At 43.8% G+C, this 23,690-nt stretch overlaps 2 protein-coding genes across 2 annotated transcripts in view; both read left to right on the forward strand.

The window, feature by feature from the left end:
- kif21a (kinesin family member 21A) overlaps nucleotides 1–11,158 on the forward strand; it is a gene marked incomplete at its 5' end in the record, with an annotated part of 28,792 nt that extends 17,634 nt beyond the window's left edge. The window contains 16 exons of the mRNA XM_030790531.1: nucleotides 85–229; nucleotides 610–804; nucleotides 1,329–1,430; nucleotides 1,796–1,961; nucleotides 2,699–2,719; nucleotides 3,558–3,615; nucleotides 3,906–3,960; nucleotides 4,336–4,547; nucleotides 5,232–5,357; nucleotides 7,992–8,128; nucleotides 8,413–8,587; nucleotides 8,693–8,857; nucleotides 9,002–9,119; nucleotides 9,266–9,436; nucleotides 10,608–10,807; nucleotides 11,068–11,158. Coding sequence (XP_030646391.1) covers nucleotides 85–229; nucleotides 610–804; nucleotides 1,329–1,430; nucleotides 1,796–1,961; nucleotides 2,699–2,719; nucleotides 3,558–3,615; nucleotides 3,906–3,960; nucleotides 4,336–4,547; nucleotides 5,232–5,357; nucleotides 7,992–8,128; nucleotides 8,413–8,587; nucleotides 8,693–8,857; nucleotides 9,002–9,119; nucleotides 9,266–9,436; nucleotides 10,608–10,807; nucleotides 11,068–11,158 — 2,137 coding nt within the window. The remainder of the gene's footprint in view (nucleotides 1–84; nucleotides 230–609; nucleotides 805–1,328; nucleotides 1,431–1,795; nucleotides 1,962–2,698; nucleotides 2,720–3,557; nucleotides 3,616–3,905; nucleotides 3,961–4,335; nucleotides 4,548–5,231; nucleotides 5,358–7,991; nucleotides 8,129–8,412; nucleotides 8,588–8,692; nucleotides 8,858–9,001; nucleotides 9,120–9,265; nucleotides 9,437–10,607; nucleotides 10,808–11,067) is intronic.
- A 5,135-nt stretch (nucleotides 11,159–16,293) lies between these two features.
- cpne8 (copine VIII) overlaps nucleotides 16,294–23,690 on the forward strand; it is a 34,626-nt gene continuing 27,229 nt past the window's right edge. Inside the window, exons 1-2 of the mRNA XM_030790027.1 lie at nucleotides 16,294–16,388; nucleotides 23,220–23,260. Coding sequence (XP_030645887.1) covers nucleotides 16,294–16,388; nucleotides 23,220–23,260 — 136 coding nt within the window. The remainder of the gene's footprint in view (nucleotides 16,389–23,219; nucleotides 23,261–23,690) is intronic.

Genomic DNA, 23,690 nt, shown 5'->3' on the forward strand with positions numbered 1-23,690 from the left:
TTCATTGTCATTATTGTTTGTATGTTTTGGTCATGACTCTTATGTATGAGTGTTTTGTGTGTGTGTGTGTTTGTGTGTTTTCAGACTGTACCACCGTAGGTCGGCGGGGGTGTACTCCACCAGGGTGGCTCGGGGAAAATGGCAGAGTCTCGAACGCCGCATCTCTGATGTCATAATGCAACGCATGACCATCTCTAACATGGAGAACGACATGAACCGCCTACTGAAGGTGCCTATTGCCATAGCAACAGCAGACATTGTATATTAGAGTCGTTATGCAATTCAGAAATGTGCTTCATTTGACGGCACAAAAATAACCCCCTGTAAAGTCTAAATTCCAATTACAAATATCAGTTTCAAATAGCAGTTTTTGATGTTTTCTTTTACCCATTTTTTACTGAGCCAATACAGACAGTTTATTTGTTTGATAGTCTTTCAGACAGTTTCATTTTTTTTTGTATAATTACTTTTGATTTTTGATAAGAATCATCTCTTTAAATCAAAAGCCTAGCATTTTTAAAAAAAAAAAAAAAAAAAGACTCTACAAAGCCTTGTATCCTTTGTATTTAAGACCTAACTCTCCATCTCTTCTCTCCGTGTATCCCATAGCAACGGGAGGAGCTGACTCGACGTCGTGACAAGGTGACGAAGAAGAGGGATAAGATGTTGGCAGAGGGTCCGGAGGCAGAGAAAGCGGTCCAGTCCCTGAACGAGGAGCTCGAGTCCCTGCTTGCCAACATCGACTACATTAACGATAGCATAGCCGACTGTCAGGCCAACATCATGCAGATGGAGGAGGCTAAGGTGAGTCAGTTCGCACCACGGAAGGAGTCGACTCTTTCAAATTGACTCTCCTATTGATTCAGTTCGTTCTAAATGACTCTCAGACTAGTTCATGTCTTTGTGTATTTTTGAGGATTCATCAAGGAACATTACTCTTAATGTCACCTCATATTAATGATGTTGATTTGGTTCTTTCAAAATGATTCTCACTGCATTGGTATGGGAGTATGCATAATTCTGTTCCTTATTTAGCATTTCTTAAACCTGTTTCTATTTCTCAATGTCAGTTCCCAAAGAACATTTGATTCACTCTGTAATACTCTGTAAGTTCACTTCTTTCAGATCAGTAATGAGAAAATAGAGAGGGATTTTGATTTTGATTGTTGTGGCATGTAAAGCCCTTTGAGACTGTAAACAGTGATACTGGGCTCTAAATAAACTTGAAACTTGAAACTTGAAATTGTCATGTTTGATTCTCCCAGAGAGACAGAGGGTGCTTTGTAATGGTGCCTGATTCATTTGGAGAACTTTGAATGACATTGCAGGAGGAAGGAGATGCAGTGGAGGTTTCTGCAGTAGTCGGCGCCTGCACCCTGTCAGAGGCTCGCTTCCTGCTGGATCACTTCATGTCTATGGCAATTAATAAGGTATGAGCACAAAGCCTGCTCTCAGTTACTCTTAGTGAGTCTGAAGTCATACAGTTTGAAGTCATGCCATCTGATGTCATACTGTCTGATCTGTGAAATCATACTGTCTGATCTGTGAAATCATACAGTCTGAAGTCGTACTGTCTAAAGTCATACTGTCTGAAGTTATAGTGTCTGAAGTCATACTGTCTGAAGTTATACTGTCTTAAGTGTGAAGTCATACTGTCTGATCTGTGAAATCATACTGTCTGAAGTCGTACTGTCTGAAGTCACACTGTCTGAATTATAGTATCTGAAGTCATTCTGTCTGAGGTTATACTGTCTGAAGTCATACCGTCTGAAGTCATACTGGTGTTGGTTCTCAGGGTCTGCAGGCAGCTCAGAAGGAATCTCAGATCAAGGTGTTAGAGGGTCGTCTGAAGCAGACGGAGATCAACAGTGCCACTCAGAACCAGCTGCTCTTCCACATGCTGAAGGAGAAAGCTGAATTTAACCCAGAGCTGGATGCTCTGCTAGGAAACGCACTGCAAGGTACCAGCTCTTCATCAGCAGAGCCCATCCTCCATGGAACCCAGTGTGCTGACCAGGCCCTTCCGCAGTTAACAGCCAAAGACCAGACTGCCCAGCTCTGCCACTGAGAGCAAACAATGTCACACCCAACTCCAACCAATATTACTACATTAACACACCATAGGTAGTACCAATTACCTGCAGTTTGACTGAAATGTTAAGCTTCAAGCTGTGTGAATTTTGTCTGAATTTCATTTGATTTTATGGGATTCATTAATGCTGTTTTTTTTATAGTTATATTGTTGAGTTTATGGAGTGAATTTTCAGTTTAATAGAAGCGATACGCAGCCATACTGGTCTTTGCAGTAGCAGGACTGGGCAGTCAAGGTCCACAGCATGATCAGAACAGATGTCCCGCAGTTTTATTGGTTTGAGTTTATTTTCGAATAGATGCTGGGCTGAAGGTCAGGCAAATGATAATGAGGATGACCAATCTGTGAGAACTGAGCTGAAATTTCCGGCTGTAAATGTCACCGAAATGCCCTCCGCATCTTAATGATCAGAATTCGACAGCATCTATTCACTGTGTTGGGGGGTGCTCTGCTGAAAAGCGGATGTCGCTTCCCTCCTTTAATTTAGATTTTTTTTTTTTTAATTAATTATTTCTTTATTTGATTTAGTCTCATCTGGGGGAACACGTTTTGATTTGTGTGTTGCCTTTGTTTTCTGTTCCCCCTCTTGGGCCTGAATTGAAACAGAGTTAGGTAACATGCCTTTAGGTGAGTAAAGACGCCAGCTCCTCCATACTCGCTAATGAATGCATGAACACCCTCCTTAGACTAACCAGAAGGCTACAAGTACAGAACATGGGCTGATGCATGAGGTGTAACGCTATCTGGCTTCCCTCCATCTGTCCAGCTTTCCCTATGCCACCTCCCCCCCCCCCTCACCACTTCCCTCCCCCCCGCCCCTTTAAACCCGCTAGACTTGTACTTTCTGCAGAATCGCTTTTAGCGCCATGCTAACCGATGAAATTAGCGGAAAGTCCCTGACGCCCCATTAGCAGGCGGAAACAAGCACTTTGTTCCAGTTGGTTCATGTAGGTGAGGACCTGAGGGAACAATGTACTAATGATCTTGCTGACCCCCGCTTAATTTAGGAGTCCGTTTCCCCTCTCCCTCCCCCCTTCCCTGACCCATCCCCCCCCCCCCACCCACACCCATTGTACTTGGCTACTTAACTTGGACATATTTTATCTCTGGATCTGAGATCGTCTGGACATGCCTGGAAACGGTATGGTCGTGTTTTTTCTCAGTAACTGAGTAACATGGCACCCGCTGGCTGACGTGACCCTCATTCGCTTTCTTTGTTTGCGAATGGCGAACTTTCGTAAAGTTAGTAATAATTTACATAACACACCAATGAGATGACTGCTCTCATTAAATGTTCTTGTGTGACAGCATAATGTTTCCAAACACAGACTCTTCAAGAAAAAAAAGCACACACATGGTATACATACATTTCTCCACTGTCATAGTCAAAGCACAGTACATTAGAGACAGTACAGTAGAGCCTTGTTGTTTATGTTGATATTTACCATTTTGTTTGTTTTTTCAGAAAATGGAGATGACAGCAGTAGTGATGAATCAACCCAGAGTCCCACTGCAGAGGGAAAGTAAGTTCCCCCCCCCCCCCCCCCCCCTCTGTAAATGAAACTGATATAGAATACTAAAATTCGCCTTATCACATACCTCAAATACATGTACAGTGTTACATTATAGCTTAAACTATGTACACCCAGGCCCCTGTCTGTCAGACCCTCAGTACACAGTGGTAATAAAGCTCCTCCCCTTTCTTGCTTTTCCCCAGTGTTCTATTGTGAGTTCACAGCTGTAATGTGTTTGATATGTGTTGTTTGATATGAAGTAAGAGTGAACACATACTCGCGTTTGTCCCACAATGCAGCACCCTGGCCTCTGACCTAATGAAGCTGTGTGGGGAAACCAAAACCAGGAGCAAGGTATGGCCCTCAAAGCTTTCAGCCCTCATTTATAAACTATCAAGTAAATATGGTAAGGACGAACCCTAACTCTCTGGTCACACAGGCTGTGTCTGCTGGGCTGTATACCATCAGCACATTTATGTCCAGTCGACAGCTGTGTTATCCCTGTGGAACTGTGCAGTGGAAGCAGTTTCAGTGTATTCCGCAGTTTCAGCGTATTCTGACTCGCACATAGGATTTTTGTCTAGCAATGCATAGAACTGGCACACACACACACACACACACACACACACACACACACACACACACAAAAAACGTTGTTCATGTTTGTACTAAAAGTTTGTCACATAGTGAAACTCTGTGCTACACAAGTGCTACACTTGCCTCCCGTAGGCCCGCAGGAGGACCACCACCCAGATGGAGTTACTCTACGCCAACAGCTGTGACTCCGGCCCAGACACGCCCACTGGAGATTTCCCCGCCCCTCTCCACCCTATGACTGAGACTCCAGAAGGGGGTGGAGAGTCAGAATCTTCGGGAATGTCAGTCAGAGACAGGGACTTTGTGGCCCCTCCCACTGGCTTGTCTTCCAAAATGGGTAGCATGTAAGTCTGGTGCTTTGAAGGCTGGGCACCTGATAGCTAACCACGCAACTTCACTTCCCGCGTGACCTCACTGCTGCTCCCTCCCTCTTGATGTTTAATTAACAACACTAGTGTCTCCACCCTTTGCTTTTACAGCATAACTCAACAGGGCAGAGCAAACAGACAAAAAAACCCCCCCAAAAAAAAAACCCCACCTCTTTATAATGAGTTTTACACACCAAATGTGGCATAACTCTAGTTAACATGAAATACCTCTCATATTTTGCTCTGGCCACACAAGCCCAAAAACACACCTGATTGGCTCCCAGCGTTACTGATCCATAATGATCCATACGATTTTGCATTGGCTTCTACATTGAGACCATGTTCACTAATAGGCATTTAATGCTAATTCTACAGCTTAGTTCAGTGAAGAAGAGGGGAGGTCCTTAGTATAGAGTTTTGAGATGGCCTGTCCTCACACTTAAAGTGTGGTAAGGAACTTAATAATGATATCGGTACAGATATATATCGGTAACAGGTAAGGTTGTGTGTGCACGTGTTTGCTGTCTCCCGACCGCCTGCCCACCATCCTTGTTATTTTTTTTTATTTTATTTTTTTTATTTTTTTTTTTTTCTGTTCAGTGCTTCTGTTTCATTTGATCTTTTTGTCTTTTGCGTTGCTAACGGAACTAAAAATGTCAGCTCTGGCTCCAGGCCTCCGCCCGGGGCGGAAAAGAGAGTTCCAGAACCATCCCCTCTCACCCGCAGGAAGACCTATGACAAGGGACAAGCGGCGGCCGACAGGGTTAGGATCGCGGAGATCAAACAGTAAGAGCTAGCGCCGCCCTGGTGGTTGGAGTACCGTCCTGCCACATTCTGACATATTTCAAATCAAGGCTTTGGATTCCTCTTGTGTGTACTGCTTTTCACAATCAATAACCCATCAAAAGTATTTTTTTTTTACTATAGTTAATTTGGTTTACCCTCTGCAGACAGTTTGGTTAGATGGGATTGTTTGTAATATTGTGGTTGGTATGGAAAGCAGCATACACGATGTTAAGATTTATAGAGAGTGCTGTCAACTGGAAAAATTGCAATTTTCAGCTTTTGGAAAAAGAAGGGGGAAAAAAAAGCATGCTCCTTGAGTTAATCAACAATGCCTGGGGTGATGAACAAATCACAAGTCCTACACTGAATGTAAAAGGGATAAAACCCTGCAAATAAAAAGATTGAGCCCAATGCAAACCAGCATATAAACACTACTGTAGAGTATATTGGAAAGTTACACATGAAGTTACAGAGTTTCATTCCCATGTTGTGATTCCTGTTGGAAAAAAAAACCCAACATTAATGCTCTTTATTTATCATTTATATATACGGATACAAAGGAATGAGAAAGCTGTCACTCTGATTATTTTAGCCCTGTGCTATTGCCACATTAAACCTTTTAAGTTTGTTAGTTTCCCCTAAATTAACAAAGTACATTCAGTGTTCCACTTGCCTCTCTTTTGCCTCCACGTGCCTCTAATTCAGATATATACTTCTTATATATTGTGGACTGCACTAACTCACTGTTTCTCTGGTTGCTGTCTGAAAATGGACACCATGCGAGCAGTAGCTCCAGGTGAAGGGAAACATGGCTAAAGGCTCCTAGCACTGGTCACGTTGTTTTTCCCCTTTTGTGGCGTTCTGCACTAACACACCCGAGATTTACCATGACAGTGCGTTCACATGTTAGCTGCAGTTATAACCTCCAGAATTAGACCTGATTAATCAGTCAGTAGTGAATGAATGTGTTGTGTGTGTGTGTGTGTGTGCGCGCGCGTATGTGCGTGTGTGTACGTGTGTGTGTGTGTGTGTGTGTGCACATGTGTCTGTTCGTTCCTATGCTAATGTGTCAACATGTGCGGCTGTGATAGGAGGAGCTCAGAGGCCTGCTTGTCCCCGCCCCCTTCCCCAGCTTTGTGTGGTCAGGAGCGACAGGATGTGTTCCTGCGTTTGACAGACTGGCTCAGAGGGACAGACTATCAGCAGCAGAAGTAGGAGAGGTTACGGCATCATTAAACAAAGAGTAAACTAGGCCAGCGTAGAGCTAAAAACAACAGAGGATGAGGGTAGCACCAGACATTAACTATGAGATAGAATTAAGATGAAGAGATGAAGGATAACGAAGGAGAAAAAATGAAACAACTTCTCCTGTTATTGTCTGAATCTTTTACTTTTTATTTCTACTCTTAAGACCAGAATCTGTTATTTAACGATGAGTGTTTACAGATCAGAGGAGAGGGACTGCCCGGGATTCCTAGTTCTTGTATGATTGTCCTAAAGCCAGCTCAGTTAGTGTGTGTGTGTGTGTGTGTGTGTGTGTGTGTGTGTGCGCGCGCGTGCGCGCGTGCGCGTGTGTGTGTATATCTGTGGCTGTGTGTGTGTGTGTATCTGTGGCTGTGTGTGTGTGTTTGTGGGGGGTGGGGTTAATGTGTATGTCTGCGGCTCTGGCTGTGTCTATGAGAGTGTGTGTGTGTGCGTGCGTGTGCGTGCGTGCGTGTGTGTGTGTATATGTGGCTGTGTGTGTGTGTGTATCTGTGGCTGTGGGTGTGTGTGTTTGTGGGGGGTGGGGTTAATGTGTATGTCTGCGGCTCTGGCTGTGTCTATGAGAGTGTGTGTGTGTGCGTGCGTGTGCGTGCGTGCGTGTGTGTGTGTATATGTGGCTGTGGGTGTGTGTGTTTGTGGGGGGTGGGGTTAATGTGTATGTCTGCGGCTCTGGCTGTGTCTATGAGAGTGTGTGTGTGTGCGTGTGCGTGTGCGTGTGCGTGTGTGTATCTGGTACTTTTGGTTCTGTTGTCACACACGTGCAGGTTTCATGCTGATATTGAATCTGCTATCCTCAGTTTCTCTAATGACCTGATTCTCAGACGGGTTTGTGACTTTGTGTCTGCCGGGTTTGGGAATGCTTTTTAATCAGACGAGTTTGTGACTTTGTTTCCTGTAGCTGAATCAGGTGGGGTTTGGGAAATGGGTAATAATCAGATGGGTTTAGTCAGTGGAAGGGTTGGAGGATGGATCCAAGCTACACACATAGCATCTGCAACGGAGAACAACGGTTTGCTCTGAACTCTCTCTCTCTTTCTGTGGATGCTTTATCAGAAACCCATTCTTATTCTTTATTTATATTTTGGGTGTTTCTTTTTTTTCCATTCTATATTTATTTTGCAGCATGTTTGCAGCTGTCTGGCTGGAGTCTGAGTATGCATTTGCATGACACATGCCTGTCGTATGATGTGTTTTGCTAGGGTCACTATATTTCTCTCTCTCTCTCTGTTTGTGTGTGTATGTGTGTGTATGTGTGTGTGTGTGCCTGTGTGTTAGCTGCATGCTCTATCTGAGTTTGGTAAGGTGAAGAGCAATGTGATTACTGCTTTCTCTGTTGTGACACCGCTCTGTGTGTGTGTGTGTGTTTGTCAGAGGTGTGATAAACCCTGTACCAGTGTCTAAGAGCAGTCGTGGGGGGGCGCTGCAGTGTGTCCATGTGGCAGAGGGACACAGTAAAGCAGTACTGTGTGTGGACTCTACTGATGACCTCCTGTTCACCGGATCCAAAGGTTACTCTCCTTCAACTATATCATCACTCTCTCTCTTTCTCTCTTTCTCTTTGTCTCTCTCTCTCTCTCTCTCCCTCTCTCTCTCTCTTTTTCTCTCTCTCCCTCTCTCTCTCTCTCTCCCTCCCTCCCTCTCTTTTTCTCTCTCTCCCTCTCTCTCTCTCTCTCTCTCCCTCCCTCTCTCTCTCTCTCTCTCTGTCTCTCACTTTTGCGCCCTCTCGCTGTGTGTCTCTGTGTATTATTTATGAGCCCAATGGGTCTCAGCGCTCGTCCCTCTCCCGACCCAGACCGGACCTGTAAGGTGTGGAATCTGGTGACTGGGCAGGAGATCATGTCTCTGGCCGGGCATCCGAACAACGTCGTGTCGGTACGCTACAGCTCCAGCCTGGTCTTCACCGTCTCCACCTCCTACATTAAAGTGTGGGACATCCGCGATTCGGCGAAGTGCATCCGCACTCTCACGTGAGTGCTTGCGCAGCACACACTCGCTTTGCCTGCGCCCAGCAATGACGCGGCCGTCTGATTTTTCCACGTCTTGTCGACGCTCTCTGTGCGTGTGCACTGCAGGTCTTCGGGTCAGGTGTCGCCCGGTGACATTTGCGCAGCCAGCACTAGCCGATCCATGACCATCCCGGCCGGAGAGAACCAGATCAACCAGATAGCTCTGAACCCAGCGGGTACTGTTCTCTACGCTGCGGCTGGAAACTCTGTACGGATGTGGGACCTGAGGAGGTAGAGCTCTCAACTTAAGTCTTAGGTCTTGAGTCTTTCATTTTGTACTTCACCTCTCAAGAGGTTTTAGGCAAAAGTTTATGTCAACTCTTTCTCTCTCTCTTTCTGTCTGTCTGTCTGTCTGCCTGTCTCTCTCTCTCTCAGGTTTGCATCCACAGGGAAGCTGACAGGTCATCTTGGTCCAGTCATGTGTTTGACAGTGGATCGGAGCGGTGTCGGCCAGGATCTAGTTTTCACAGGCTCCAAGGATCATTACATCAAGGTGACTCTGTGTGTGTGTGTGTGTATGAGGAAGTGTCTGTTTTGTATGGTCTATTTATACTTCAAGAACCAACAGATTGTTAAAAAAACAGGTAAGCATGTAAAGGGTATGAATTAATAAAGACCTGTGTGTTTTTGGGTCTGTAGATGTTTGACGTGACAGAGGGGGCACTGGGCAGCATTGTTCCCACTCATAACTTTGAGCCTCCGCACTATGATGGCATTGAGTCTCTGGTGGTACAGGGAGACTGCCTGTTCAGTGGCTCCAGAGACAACGGCATCAAGAAATGGGACCTGTCCCGTCAAGACCTGCTGCAGGTAATCAGTCAGTCAGTCAATCAATCAATCGATCGATCGATGAATGAATGAATGAATGAATCAATCAATCAATCATTTAGCCAAACAGTTAATCAATCAATCATTCAATCAATCAGTCAATCAGCTGTTCAGTCAACTGGTCACATAAACAGTCTGTAAATGATAAAAGATACGCATTAACTCTGCTGTTGTCCTGTGGCGGGTGCCCATGGGTCATTATGACAGTGTGTTTGAATGAGAGAGAAAGAGAGTGTGTGTGTGTGCACGTGCATGCGTGCCTGTGTGTATACGTTTGTACGAGTGTGTCTATGTTTGTATGTGTGCAGGTGTGTGTGTGTGTCTGTGAGTGAGTGTGTATGTATGTATGTGTGCGTGTATGCATGTGCGTGCGTGCAGGTGTGTGTGTTTGAGAGATTAACAGTCATTAAGTATGCTGGCTGAAGCGGTGTGTTGTGTGTGTCTGTGAGTGAGTGTGTATGTATGTATGTGTGCGTGTATGCAGGTGTGTGTGTTTGAGAGTCATTAAGTATGCTGGCTGAAGCGGTGTGTTGTGTGTGTCTGTGAGTGAGTGTGTATGTATGTATGTGTGCGTGTATGCATGTGTGTGCGTGCAGGTGTGTGTGTTTGAGAGATTAACAGTCATTAAGTATGCTGGCTGAAGCGGTGTGTTGTGTGTGTCTGTGAGTGAGTGTGTATGTATGTATGTGTGCGTGTATGCAGGTGTGTGTGTTTGAGAGTCATTAAGTATGCTGGCTGAAGCGGTGTGTTGTGAGTGTGTATGTATGTATGTGTGCGTGTATGCATGTGTGTGCGTGTATGCAGGTGTGTGTGTTTGAGAGTCATTAAGTATGCTGGCTGAAGCGGTGTGTTGTGTGTGTCTGTGAGTGAGTGTGTATGTATGTGTGTGTGTTTGAGAGTCATTAAGTATGCTGGCTGAAGCGGTGTGTGTGTGTGTCTGTGAGTGAGTGTGTATGTATGTATGTGTGCGTGTATGCATGTGTGTGCGTGCAGGTGTGTGTGTTTGAGAGTCATTAAGTATGCTGGCTGAAGCGGTGTGTTGTGTGTGTCTGTGAGTGAGTGTGTATGTATGTATGTGTGCGTGTATGCAGGTGTGTGTGTTTGAGAGTCATTAAGTATGCTGGCTGAAGCGGTGTGTTGTGTGCTCCTGCAGCAGGTGCCCAATGCCCACCGTGACTGGGTGTGTGCTCTGGGCATAGTGCCCGGTTCAGCTGCCCTGCTCAGTGGCTGTCGGGGTGGCGTGCTCAAACTCTGGCACACGGACACGCTCTCATCACTTGGAGAACTCAGAGGGCACGAAAGCCCAATCAACGCCATCTCTACCAACAACTCTCAGCTGTTTACAGCCTCAGAGTGAGTAACACACACACACACACACACACACAAAGGATCTAAAAAAAAAGGCTACAGTCAGCAAATTGCCTCATCATACTCTACAGACAGCTCATCATCACCTCTTCACTGCGTACGATTATGTGAACCAGCTAGTCTTAGTCCTTTTCGTGTATTATTATACATGGAATGTTCTCTGGCCTTTAGACTTAATAAACGCTTCTCTGATGCCACCGTCGTCGGTGGTGTATTAACTATTGGCTGATTTGTGTTCCCATCAGTGACCGGACAGTGAAGATCTGGCGTGCGAAAGGGGGACTAGACAGCACTATAGACGCGGCTGACAACGCCGACGAAGTCGCCAGCAACTGACTGTAGCACGCCAGCAGCTGACCGTTGGTGTGCAATTTTGTCCATCAGCGTCACCGTGGCAACTCGGCAGCCAAAGCCACTTTGCACTTTGACCTCACACGTGGAAACTCCCAATCTAATGACCAATGCTACGACCCTTCAACGTTACCGTGACGACTGAACGAACATACTGGATCTGTGACGTACTGTAACCAAACGAGGAATTCTGGTTACGCCCAAAAGACCTGATTCTGGCTCCTTTTCTGGCACTTTCCCCCTAAGCTTGTGTCTTACAAGTGTGTTGACTCTGAAGACAGCGTCGCAAAACACACTCCTGCAAAATAAAGCTCCTTTTAGCTTGACTTCTGTTTGTCTATCTCTCAGTTTCAGAGTTTTTTGACTGAATATACGCTGAGTGGTCAGGCTGGCTCAACTCACAGGGCCCCGGTGAATTCAGATCGAACGGGAACTGTGGTTCTGTAGCTGGTCTCAGTGCCTCAGTTCTCTGGACTTGCGCGGAGGGTTCTAGAACTTTCTCTGATTCTTTGGAAGCGATTCTTGCCTGTGGCCTCATGCTGAACTGCGAGGTTTAATTCAGTGAAAACTGGCTTTGCCTGGATTAACTGGAATCACAATGCCTTTAAACTGTGTCTCTCCGTGTGTTCACCACATTGTAATCGTCTATATAAAACATTGGTGACCAAAGTGTGTGTAACCCACCTTTACTGTAGTTCTCAACTGGATAGCATATACACTAACAATATATACTCCTTGAGAAGAAGCGAAACTCAAACAGCTCTCTCTCTCTCTCTCTCTTGCTCTCTCTCTCTCTCTCTGGCTCTTAATTTACTCAGCTCTGTACCTAACTGTATGCATATCACACTGATTATCTCAGTAGTTTTCTCTATGCTCACTCTGTATTTGTGTTGTTTTGACCTGTACTTTTCATCACTTACTCGAGTACTGTTGAAACTATTTCCTGTGTGAAATGACATTTGTCGCTGCTAAAGCCTACACATTCACCTTTCACTTTGTGAGAGCTCCCGCTCAGACGCGCGAGTGAGGTCAGCATAGCATAGAGATAAAAAACACTAGATTCGTATTGTGTATATACTTGCCTGTATGTGGAGAGGAGCAAACTCTGTGCCTGTAAACCTAATCTATGTAGAGCATTACGTACCCAATCCTGGTCTCTCTGTACCTTTAAGTATCTTGGTCTACATGTCAAACTAGTTCTTATTATAATGAGAGTGATTGTTTTTTTTTCTCCATTCTGCTCCTGACTTTTAACTGCAGTTGACAGTAGACTCCTCACAAAGTATGTTTTAGTTCCCAGCGCCAGAACCAGCTTTACATATTGTGATGTCTTAAACTGTACTTGAATCATAAATCAGTGAACGAAACCTTGATAGGTTTTGGAGGATGCAAGAGGTCCAGGATTGGGGTAGTCTGTTTAAGACTGTGCATTAACAGTTCTCTATTCATAATCGACATCTCGGTTTAAGGCTTTTCTCTCAGTGTTGGCCAGTCCTGTGTAGAGTACTGATATGCCCTGGTCTTGTTTTAAGTTGTATGTAATTTATGAGTCTGTGAATTCCACTGGAAGTTTTAGTTGGATGAGGACACTGGCTGACTCTTTAGAGATTTGAATGTCAGATGTCACTTGAATTAAATGCCATCTGTCAAAAGCAGCCCCTGGTTGTCATCTCACTCTCTTATTTCATTGGGTAAAAAGATTCAAAGTAAAGCCTGGAATGGTCTGTTTTACACTTTTCTCCATCATACTTGCATGGAAAATCGAAGAAAATGAGCCGATGAAAAGTTTTGTGTCTCAAAATCTTGGTCTTGGAAGCTTGAAGCCACCGTACGAAGAGGTGCTCCATCTCAGCTTTCTCTCCTTGTAATTCACTGCTATCCCACCAGAGGGCACTACCGCAACCGTTTATATCTGTCCAGAGAGTAATAAGAACGCACTGTGGATGATTACATCCAGAGGTCTGTTTAACCCAGAGGTGTTTTGTAACTGTTCTCTGGACACTCAGTTTTCTAATATGAAACTCGTAACTCATAATTGTACAAAAGTACCAGGTGCATTCAGTTATTTATTTATTTATTTATTTTACCATCAGCAAAGACGCTGTAGATGCTTCCTTATTCAGACCTCATCTTAGCTGAAGTTATGCCGTGCCTATTATAGAGCATTTCTCCAACGTCAGGAATGAGATTCAGACAACATCCATGTACCTTTTTTGCACGAAACAAATGCGTAAATAGGTACTCGACTTCTCTCACTTGGCTGAAGTCATATTTAATATTTGTTATCCATTAGTGTGCAGGTGTTCGCTCTCTTTCCACCTGCCTCCGTGTATTAGCATAATGTTCTCACACCTGGAGACAGGCGAGTGAAATGCGGACGAGAAGAACTGTCTCCAAAGTGCCGCAGCTACGCATCCTGTTCTTGCGATATGGACATTTTGATACGAGCAGAAAAAAAAACCCCTTACTGAAATATTTACAATCACTGACGGCGACGTGTTCATTCTCTTTGAAAATATCCCTTCTTTTCTTTACGGATGGACGTGTTAAAGTAAGGACAAAACGTGACAAGTCCCTGTCGGTTTATTTCTTTGTTTCGATACATATTTTATGGTACAAGCACTGAGACTAGAAATTTACGGAGGTAGTTCCCTTTTGGAACGAAACGTACCAACCAATATTTTTTTTAATATCTCGTGTTTTTTTCTGCTCTCTCGCTCATAATTCTGTGATTCTCTCCAAAAGAGGTAATTATTACAAACACACGCGCGCGCACACACACACACACACACACACACCGATGGGACTTACTTAATCAGTCTATTTTTAGACAGGGGTGCTAACTCCTGAGTTCAGCCCCTAAAGCAGACCAGTTCCTTTCTCATTTTCCTTAAACTTGTGCTAATTATCTCTGGCTTGATGGTCTAAACCAGCCAGGCGTATCCTAATGACAGTACCTCCAGGAAGAGCTAAGCGAGAGGCCTGGTTTTGTCTGTGAAAAGTCCTAGTGCTATCATTGGTCTTCTGAATTGCTTGCATGATAGTGTTACAAAGACACAACCTAGCCGACTGACTCGTTTTCGTTGCTTCGCCCCTTTTCACTGTCTGTATTAAATTCTTTTGAGGGCTCGATCTCGGTTAGAACTGAATCTCTACCGCTGACATCAGCACAGGTACAATCAAATGAATGGCCAAAGGACATATTACCCTGACGAGCGATGAATTTTAGAATACAGAGGAAAGAAAGGACATGTTTGTTTGTCCTGTTGTTCCATTTATTGCTTGACATTTACTTAAATTACTGCCAGGTCTACCAGCTAATTTTGTGAAATGGGGAGAAAAGGTGCTTTTGTGTGTAATAATAAAATGACAGTTATTCATGCTGTTCCAGCAACATTTTAATGGCAGTTTAATGCAATAGATCAGTCTTAGAATCTACACAGAGATACTCAGAGCTTTGTAATATTGCTCCGTAGACTTCAGGCAGGTGGGTCAGCTTTAGTTCACTGGGCTGTGTGCTTGCCTCCTACCCAACAGGCATTTAAGACACTGTGTGGCCAGATGGTCTTTCCTGTGTTTGGTCCTGAAGTGAAGTCACATTCTGTCCAGAGCAATCACTCACCACACTGTACTTACTGTGGTGGAGACAATTCACAACTGAACCTGTTTCATATAGATGTCGTAAGACTGAAACCTGTACCTATGCATCCTTTATCTTAATCTCTTTTCAATTCAGATTATGGGTTCCTAAGATTGAATTCACTGCCAAATGAAAAAACATTTAAATTATACGACTAATTAAATAGTTGTCTTTTGTGAAAGTATGCCCTCGGTGGTACACTAGTGCAGAAATGATATACACTGAAGAGATACTGAGCTTGTTTGGATAAATTTGAGAGATAAGGATCTGAATTTGTTCACGTGGCACAAAGAATTATTCCCTTCGGCTAGCCGTCCCTTATCCTCTCCGAAGAGATTCTTTCCATCTCTTATCTAAAGCACCTGATTAAGCTAATCAAGATCATTTACAGGCTTTGATAAAAATGATAAAAAAAAGAGAAAAGAGAAAAGAGTCGACCTGCCCCTTCAGAGGAGACACCACTGTGAGAGGAGTCGGAGGAAACGGCACGATGAATCACAGCCGCCCGGTGGCATGAATCCATCTGCGGGATCAGATGATGATGGACACGGGGGTCAAAGGTCAACGTTTTCACTGACTGTGTCTCGGGTGAGTCATCCGTTTTTCTATACCAGCTTTATAAATGGATATTATACGTTTAGTTTATACAATTCACTGACGTATAGAGTGATGCTTTTTATGGAGAGAGGGATGAGAGGGTGAGAGAGAGAGAGAGAACAGAGAGAGGGATGAGAGGGTGAGAGAGAGAGTATGTCAGAGAGAGAAAAGAGAGAGGGATGAGAGGGTGAGAGAGAGAGAGAGAGCATGTCAGAGAGAGAACAGAGAGAGGGATGAGAGGGTGGGAGTGAATTTCAGTATCATTGTGTATATATACTGATGGCTTTGTCCAGTGAATTCTATTATGGAATATGGTATGATTATTTTAGAATTTACTGTCTACAGAGAGAAAGAGAGAGAGAGAGAGAGAGAGAGAGAATTTACCTTGGCATGCACTCATATTTCTGTCCAGCAAGATCTAATGACATGATTTTTCTTAAGAATTTGTTGAGAGAGAGAGAGATGGCACATTATGGGCATATTTCCAGGTTGTATACATATTTTCAGATTGCGTGAAATTCTATGATTGTTTATTTTACGCTTTACGTTTTTACAGATTTTCTTCCCTAGGCAGAAAAAAACAGAGGGAGAGAGAGATTGCGCGCACGGGAGATAATCGTTGCCAATTCAGCATCCACAACAATAAGGAAATCGCTATCACGCCAATCTTAGCTGTAACATGCACTCGACAATTTGATTCGCCGGAATTCTCGCACGCTTGAACACATAGCCCGCCTGTGACGTAGCGTGTGAAGTGGTGTGACTCCCCTCCGTACGCTTCAGCTTCGCACAAGCTCCCCGTCGTGTTTCCACCAGAATGGTAAACATAACGAGTTTCTTCTTCTGCAGTCACTGGATTTGCTAGAGCATTATATATTTCACCATGAACAGCTTCTTGAATATGGCGAGTATAGGGGAATTCGACCCTCTGACAGCTGCCATCCCCGCCACCAAAGTTGAAATCACGGTGTCTTGCAGGTGAGTGATACGCGTGGCGCGTGGAATTCCGCTGATCTAGTGGCTATGAGAGGAATGTTATTAATAGCAGTTTGCTGAATTCGTTATTGCTTCATAAGGATGAACCATTTTTGGACCTTTCTGCCAAAGGTTTATACGACACGAAAGATCAGGCTACCTATGCATAAGGAGTCTTTGCCTTTTCCTAACGTTCACTCTGTTGGTTTGCCATATGATCCAAACACAGACTATTTGATTGTGTCTACAGCTATTTTTATATGCCGTTTCTGTCACTTGAATTGCTTTTTGTCTGCCGCAATAGGCCTACATTTATATACTTATTTTAAGCAATCCATGTTAAAACGCAAACATTTAGTTCTCCGTCATTATGGTTCTGTTCCTTTTTCTGTGGTCCAGGACTACCTTGATTGTCTTTTCAGATTTGAGTCGGATTAGTGACTGCTCTTCCTCTTGATATTAAGATTAACCTGCAAGAATAAGACATGAAACCCTGGCATTAACGGAAACCTTGTGAAGTGTCCCTTCTTAACGCTCCGATAAAGCACGACTCGCTTGCAGCCGCGCTTTCCCCGTTGCGTAAGTGGCACGCACTAGGTAGTATCCGCTTCGGAAGACGCTCTTCAGAGAAATCCGTCAATACAGGGGTCATGCTCCGCGCGCATTTGCCTTAGGGCTGCGATGTGTGTGCTGGGTTGATCTCTGTATCGGTATTTTTAAAATACGAGAATGTATTGGAATTACTTTCCCCTGAGATGCAGAGAAACACCTGGCTCTTACTTCTCCGTGGAGAACGCCAGAAGTCTCTTGAATGAAGTCGTTCACTCAAACCTGTGTCAACTGCTGTGGCATCACACTAAATTGTGAACCTGTCGTTGGAGCTACATAGTCCGCTCAACTATTCTTATAAAGTCTATCTTCAAATAATGCTTTTTTGGCTCACCAGTTACTCTGAGATTTTTCTTTATAATCCTTTTGGCATTGACAAGATTTTGGTGGTAATCTAATGATTATTACATTAAGGTATAAAGTAGCCTCTTGTCATGTGATGATGGACAGCATGTAATATGAAGAAGTCATAAATGCCTTGTAATTAATGAATCATGTTTTCTGGATTTACATTAAAAGCCATCAGTGAATGTTCACACATTTTTCACAGCTCAGTGATTACAATTTGATGACGACCACTCCTCAAAGGTTACTTAGCGGTGTCTGGTTTAGTATGTAAAAGACTATATAACTCAAAGTTCTGAAGTGAAATCTGAAAAGCTTAAAAAAAAAAAGGAAAAAAAGAAACAAGATGTTTCTCTGTGGTTCACTGGCGGTTAACCTTTGAATAGTTAGGAGACAGAGAGCATCTCTATTGAGTAATTGACTGTTTTTTGTCTAGGCGTGTTGGAGATAGACGTCAACCCAGTTGGAGTCCTATCAATACAGTATCCCCATACAAAAGCCATAGAGAGTAAAGACCAGAATAAAAAAAAGAGAAGAAGAAGAAAAAGAGGCTCTAGTCTGCGTTCTTCCCATTTCTCAAACTGCATCAAACTCCTACAAACATAAGACAGCGGCTTTATCTGCCCATCAAAGCAACACATCCACATGAGCCCAGAATAGCCCAGACTAGCTGGGTGTGTGTCTGACCTGTTTGGCTTGGCTTGAGGAAACGCATTACATTTTTTAACAGGGGGCTACAGCTCACATGGTGATATGGCTGCTGGCAGGAACACAACGAGAGTGCTCAGAATGAAGGCCTATGGGAGGTGCCTCTAAGTCCCCTGCCCCGCCCCCTCCCCCCCCCCCCCCCCTCAAAAAAAAAAGGATCATATTTAGTCCTCCACAAACCCCACGACTGATCTACCAGATTGAAAAATCTCTATAGCATCTGGTTGAATGAGAGGAGAATCAAAACGTGTTGTCGTTCACTCTCTTCTCAACAGCCCTCGTAGCTATCAGAGATACTTGAGTGATCATGGAGAAAACTCGAGGGCGGCGGAATTTGCCAAAGAGGGGAATCACATGACAAACCTGCTCTGGAGACTTACTGAGGACGTTTGATGTGTGTATTGGTATTTTAGCCCAAGTCCATAGCTTTGACTCCGCTTTTCTTTTTTTTTTTGTGCATGCTAAGCACGTCAAAGAGAGAATGCCAATATTCTAACTGACTGCAGGTCAGTCTTGTTCCTCTATACGTACCCTCTCTGCCCTTGTCTTTGTAGAGGACTTCCATTAGTCATGAAGGGATAAAAGAATCACGCTCACACCTGGTACTGCTGCACCGAACAGATCAATATCACTGACATAGCCCACCTGTTGTATCAATCCGCCAATGAGGAGGATTTTTAAGTGAAGTGGTTATATTTTAGCTTTCATATTAGCCGTGAAATGAGATCTTAACGCAGAGAGCTAAAGTGCTGGTTTTGGTTCATTTGGCACAGTTGTTAAATGCCACTGACATCGCTATTAACATAAATTAATTGCTCTTCGGGAAAAAAAGGAAAGAAAGAAAACGACCAACAAGAGCAGCAACAACAACAAACAGCGTTGCTCACTTTGGTTTCTCGCTTTAGTCGAGAAGTTTTAGAAGATATTAAAAAGACCTCACCCACGCTCTTTAGCCACAGGTCAACGAGAACAAAAAAATTATAAACAGGGTTTTCAAATGAGTCAGCCCATTATAAAAAAAAAAAAAAAAAAAAAAAAGGAAAAGAAAAAAGAAAAAAGGGGAAAAAAGCTTCGGCACGCTGTTTTTAAGGTCAGGAAAGCCGTGGAGAGTTTTAGCCCTCTAATGGCATGTGTGGATTAGCGAATCTTTTCTTTGTCAGGGTTTTCTCTAGCTCCCCCTTGAGGGGTTTGATCAAAGCTTAACGCCGTTCATCAGGGACCCTCTGCCTTTTTAATGGGATTGGCTGTTTTACCCCATGCTCTCAAGACTTTGACTCTCAACCTCTGCCAAGAGTTCACAGAAATAACCATTCTGTCTTGAGAATTAGACTACTAATGCCAAAGAATTACCACATACCACCACTTACCAGCAATACCATTACTACTGCTTTTATTAATGCTGCAGCTAACAACAATTACAATAACAATATCTACTACTACTACTACTACTGCTACTACTGCTACTACTGTGATTACTACTAACAGTCCTACCAACACTTCTACATCCAGTCGCCCCTATAATTACTGTTAGTAGTGCAATTTTTTCTTTGTAGTGGTGGTAAGAGCAACATTGAGTGTAAATAGGATGATCATTATGATGCCAGTTTATCTGACACATGATAATGACTGTCATTAGCGTCACTCTCAGGCCCCTTACAGTATCAGTCTCAGTGACAGGCATGCATAATTCATGACACATGCATGACAGACACGGAACATAACACAGTAACCACTGTGACTGTTGACTGTGTCACTATAAGACATATAATGACCTTGTCATGGAGGACAGTAGTCTATGTCATCATGTATTGACTTTATTATTAACTACTGGGGCCAAGACAGGGATCTGATAAAGGAAAACAACCTTGCAGCAGTTTTCCTCAGTACAACTGGACTGCAGGTTCAAAGGCCCAAAGCAAAGGGGCTTCATCTCTAACACGCCTGCGGGTGGGACACTTTAAAGCCCAAGATTTTTCTAGAAGCATATGACCCCTGACATAGACACCTATCCATCTGAGGTCTTTCAGAGTGGGAGCATCAGCTAATCGCGTAATGTTTATGTAAATATGCTGTAAAAGGTCACAGAGGTCTCTCTTCTGACACCTCAGTTGTCTTCTGAAGGTCGGATCATTAGCAACCAACTGCTCACCATTACGCATCGAGGGCCAGAGCTGCTGTTCAAACCCCTGTCATCGATACTCATTAAAATTCCCTTGATAATAGTATTGGCACTTTCCGTTCTTCATTAGAATCAGCTTCCCACGGTCTTTGGGAAGCGTTTTTGGATCAAGCGGAGATGTTCTCCCTTCCCCGGAGAGAGCAGCTGTATGGTCACCTCACTATAAGCAAGAAGAACTTGCTAACCTGTCAGTGTTCGGGCAGGTTTATGAATTATTCAACTCCAGTTTCACTCTGAATATGAAGCAGAGTGGCAGAGAGGTGCTATAATCAGTAAATGTTTTTGTATCCTCAAAATGATATATGGCATTTTATTTCAGAGAGAATGTCTGTATGCATATGTGTGTGTGTGTGTGTGTGTGTGTATGCATGCATATGTGTATGTGAGTGTGTTTGTGTGTGTATGCGTGAGTCTGTGTGTGTGGGAGTCACTGTGTGTGTGTGTGTATGCATGCATATGTGTATGTGAGTGTGTTTGTGTGTGTATGCGTGAGTCTGTGTGTGTGGGAGTCACTGTGTGTGTGTGTGTATGCATGCATATGTGTATGTGAGTGTGTTTGTGTGTGTATGCGTGGGTCTGTGTGTGTGGGAGTCACTGTGTGTGTGTGTGTGTGTGTGTGTGTGAGACACGTAGTGGTTTCTCTCCTGGGTTTGTTGTGTAATTGGAGATGGTGTTGGGAGGAGATCTCTGCAGGTCTTGGCTTTGGCTGAAGCTTTGGGGATTTGGAAGGCCAACGCATGGTGTGGAAGCTCTGCTGTGTAAATCTTTGATGAGGATTTGAGCTCTCTGTTCGGTCTCCCTTGAAGTTCCCGTTTTCTGGCCTCAAATGCAGGAACCCTCTGCGTATACTCAGGCGAGGGAGCCTGCTGACTCTTCCCGCTGCCTCTGGCTTACGCAGACAAACAGCACAGGGAAAGGATGGGGGGGGGGGGGGGGGGGGGGTTCCCTCTCTGACCTGCCACTCTGCTTAATGTGCAGTGCACTGTACACACTATCAGACTATTTGAGTGGAAAACGCACACATTAACCAAGTGTGCAAACGCTTACGTTAACACTATCGACACTTCCAGTTTCTCAAATTCGGATTTTGCCTCGCATGTGTATGTCTCTTTTAAAAACAATCAGTTATTATTGTGTGAAGATGTACTATTCTCCAAATCATATTATGAGAAAATCATATATTCCCATGATATGCATTTTGAAGTATAACTCACTGAAATGCATATGGTGTGTTAAAGTACATAAATTATGTATGGCTACATTTTCTCAGTTGTAGGCTCTTTTGAATGAATATTTTCTCCGCTCCATACATTTACTCAGGTGCACGTTTTTGATGCAGTTTTTCTAGGAGAAGAACATTTCTATTTCCTAAAGTGCTGTAATTCTGTAAAATACTCATAAACATGCAAATGCAAAGCCTATGATTTCATTGGTTTTTCCTCAAGTTCCGGAGTGCCTGGGGTGTTTCAGCAAATCGCGTCGCAACTGTCAGATAAGAAAGGATGGTTAGGGAGACAGAGAGAGAGAGAAAGGGAGAGAGAGACAGAGAGAGAGGGAGAGAGAGAGAGAGAGAGAGAGCTGATCTTTTTAAAAACACATAAACAAAAATCCCTGTCTCCCTGTCTTCCATGACCCTGTTTGTTTGTTTTTTTTTGTTTTTTTTCCCGCACGCAATGCCGTCATCCAGAGAGACCTCCACGTTATCAATTCCTATCTGTTTTTGTAGGCTGGTCAAAAGAAAGAGAGAGAAAGAGAGAAAGAGAGAAAGAGAGAAGTCATGCGTACGCGTTGACAGACTGTCCTTCGGCCACACCACCCCGCCCTTGCAGCTCTGTTCCTTTGCACCAGTGAGGGAGCAGCTCTGGAAACATCAGTCCCCATTAATTTCTCAGAGCTACAGAGGGGCTTTCACACGACAACAGTGCTTACATCCCCCGAGAATGGAAAATAGAAAAAAAGAAAAAAAAAAAGAAGGAAGGAAGGGGGGGGGGGTGGGTGGGGGGGTGGGGAGGCTGCGCTCGTGCGCTGTTTCCGCGGGCTTTCCGTCATGGTCACTTGAATAACTGATGCTGTCGTCATGGTTTGGGGAGCAGCGAACACACCCCAGCGTGAAGCAGAGGAGTCATGAAAGGTTTATGTTTTAATGTAAGACCTGGCTGGGAGCCAAACAGCGTGAGAGTTTCTCTCTCCGCTTATTTATTTATTTATTCATATATCTACCTTTTTTTTTTTTTTTTTTTTTGAGGGAGTTTTCCGAGTTTTTCCTGAACTTCTAGGCTGAAGCTTTGTTGAAAATTCAGGTGCTCTTTGTGAGTGTGTGTTTGATTTCCTGTCTTCACCAGCTCCTTTCAGTGGGCATCAGTGTCTACAAGCCCCCTGGGTATACACTAGAACAGTGGTTCTCAACTCCAGTCCTGAGGATCCCCTGTCCTGCATGTCTTTGTTTTAACTCAGGACTGACACACCTGATTCCACTGATCAATTAATCAAGCCCTTGATTAGCTCAATTAACTGTGATAATGAAGAGTTAAAACAAAGATGTGTAAGACAGGGGGTTCTCAGGACTGGAGTCGAGAACCACCGCACTAGAGTGTATCTTCGCCTTCTCTCCTCTTCAGTCTGAAGAAAAGGATTAAGATCCAATGGGCCGAACACATCTAATATAACTATCTAATATAACTATCTAATATAACTATCTAATGTAACTATCTAATGTAACTATCTAATATAACTATCTGCCCTCTTCACTGTACGCATTACAGACAATAATACTGCATGTCTCCTCTTGTTTGTCTGTTCCTCCTCCAGCCCCACCGCTGGGCCAGAACAAAATCTAATGTCCAATCCTCCGTATAGGCCCAGTTTTGTTTTTTTTTTTAAATGCGATCTAATATTGCCATGTTACATCATAATAATAACACTGGATTTGTGGTAGATGAAATGTATATTGAGCTAATTATTGGCTCTTTTTCTCTCATTTTTATGCCCAACAGAAATCTTCTGGACAGAGACACATTCTCCAAATCTGATCCAAGTAAGATATTTTTGTCTGTTTCCCTGTGCCTCAGATGGTTTTAGGTAATATGCATGACTATGATAATGAATGTTGTTTTGAAGATGAAATTCACTGACATTTTGGGCTCCATTGCACAAAACTGGCGGGTTGCTGGTTCAAATCCCAGGAGAGACCTCACGGTTGTTGATTTAGTCCTGGAAGACCCCAGGTCCTGATGTCAGTAATGTGTGTTGTTGTTGTCCAGGACACTTGTACCAGAGTGAAGCTACTCTACGGTTCTCTCAGCAGATACTCCCATGTCTCTTATACCATCACGGTGGCTCTGAAAAAAGTGGAAATGTGCTCTGTGGCCCTACCGAGATTACACAATAATAATAAAGAAAATAATAATAAAATGACACGGTTATGATGATTCCTAGATGTATGAGATAAATGTGAGTACCGAATG

Source organism: Chanos chanos, chromosome 13, assembly GCF_902362185.1.
Source record: "Chanos chanos chromosome 13, fChaCha1.1, whole genome shotgun sequence".
NCBI classification, from domain to species: domain Eukaryota; kingdom Metazoa; phylum Chordata; class Actinopteri; order Gonorynchiformes; family Chanidae; genus Chanos; species Chanos chanos.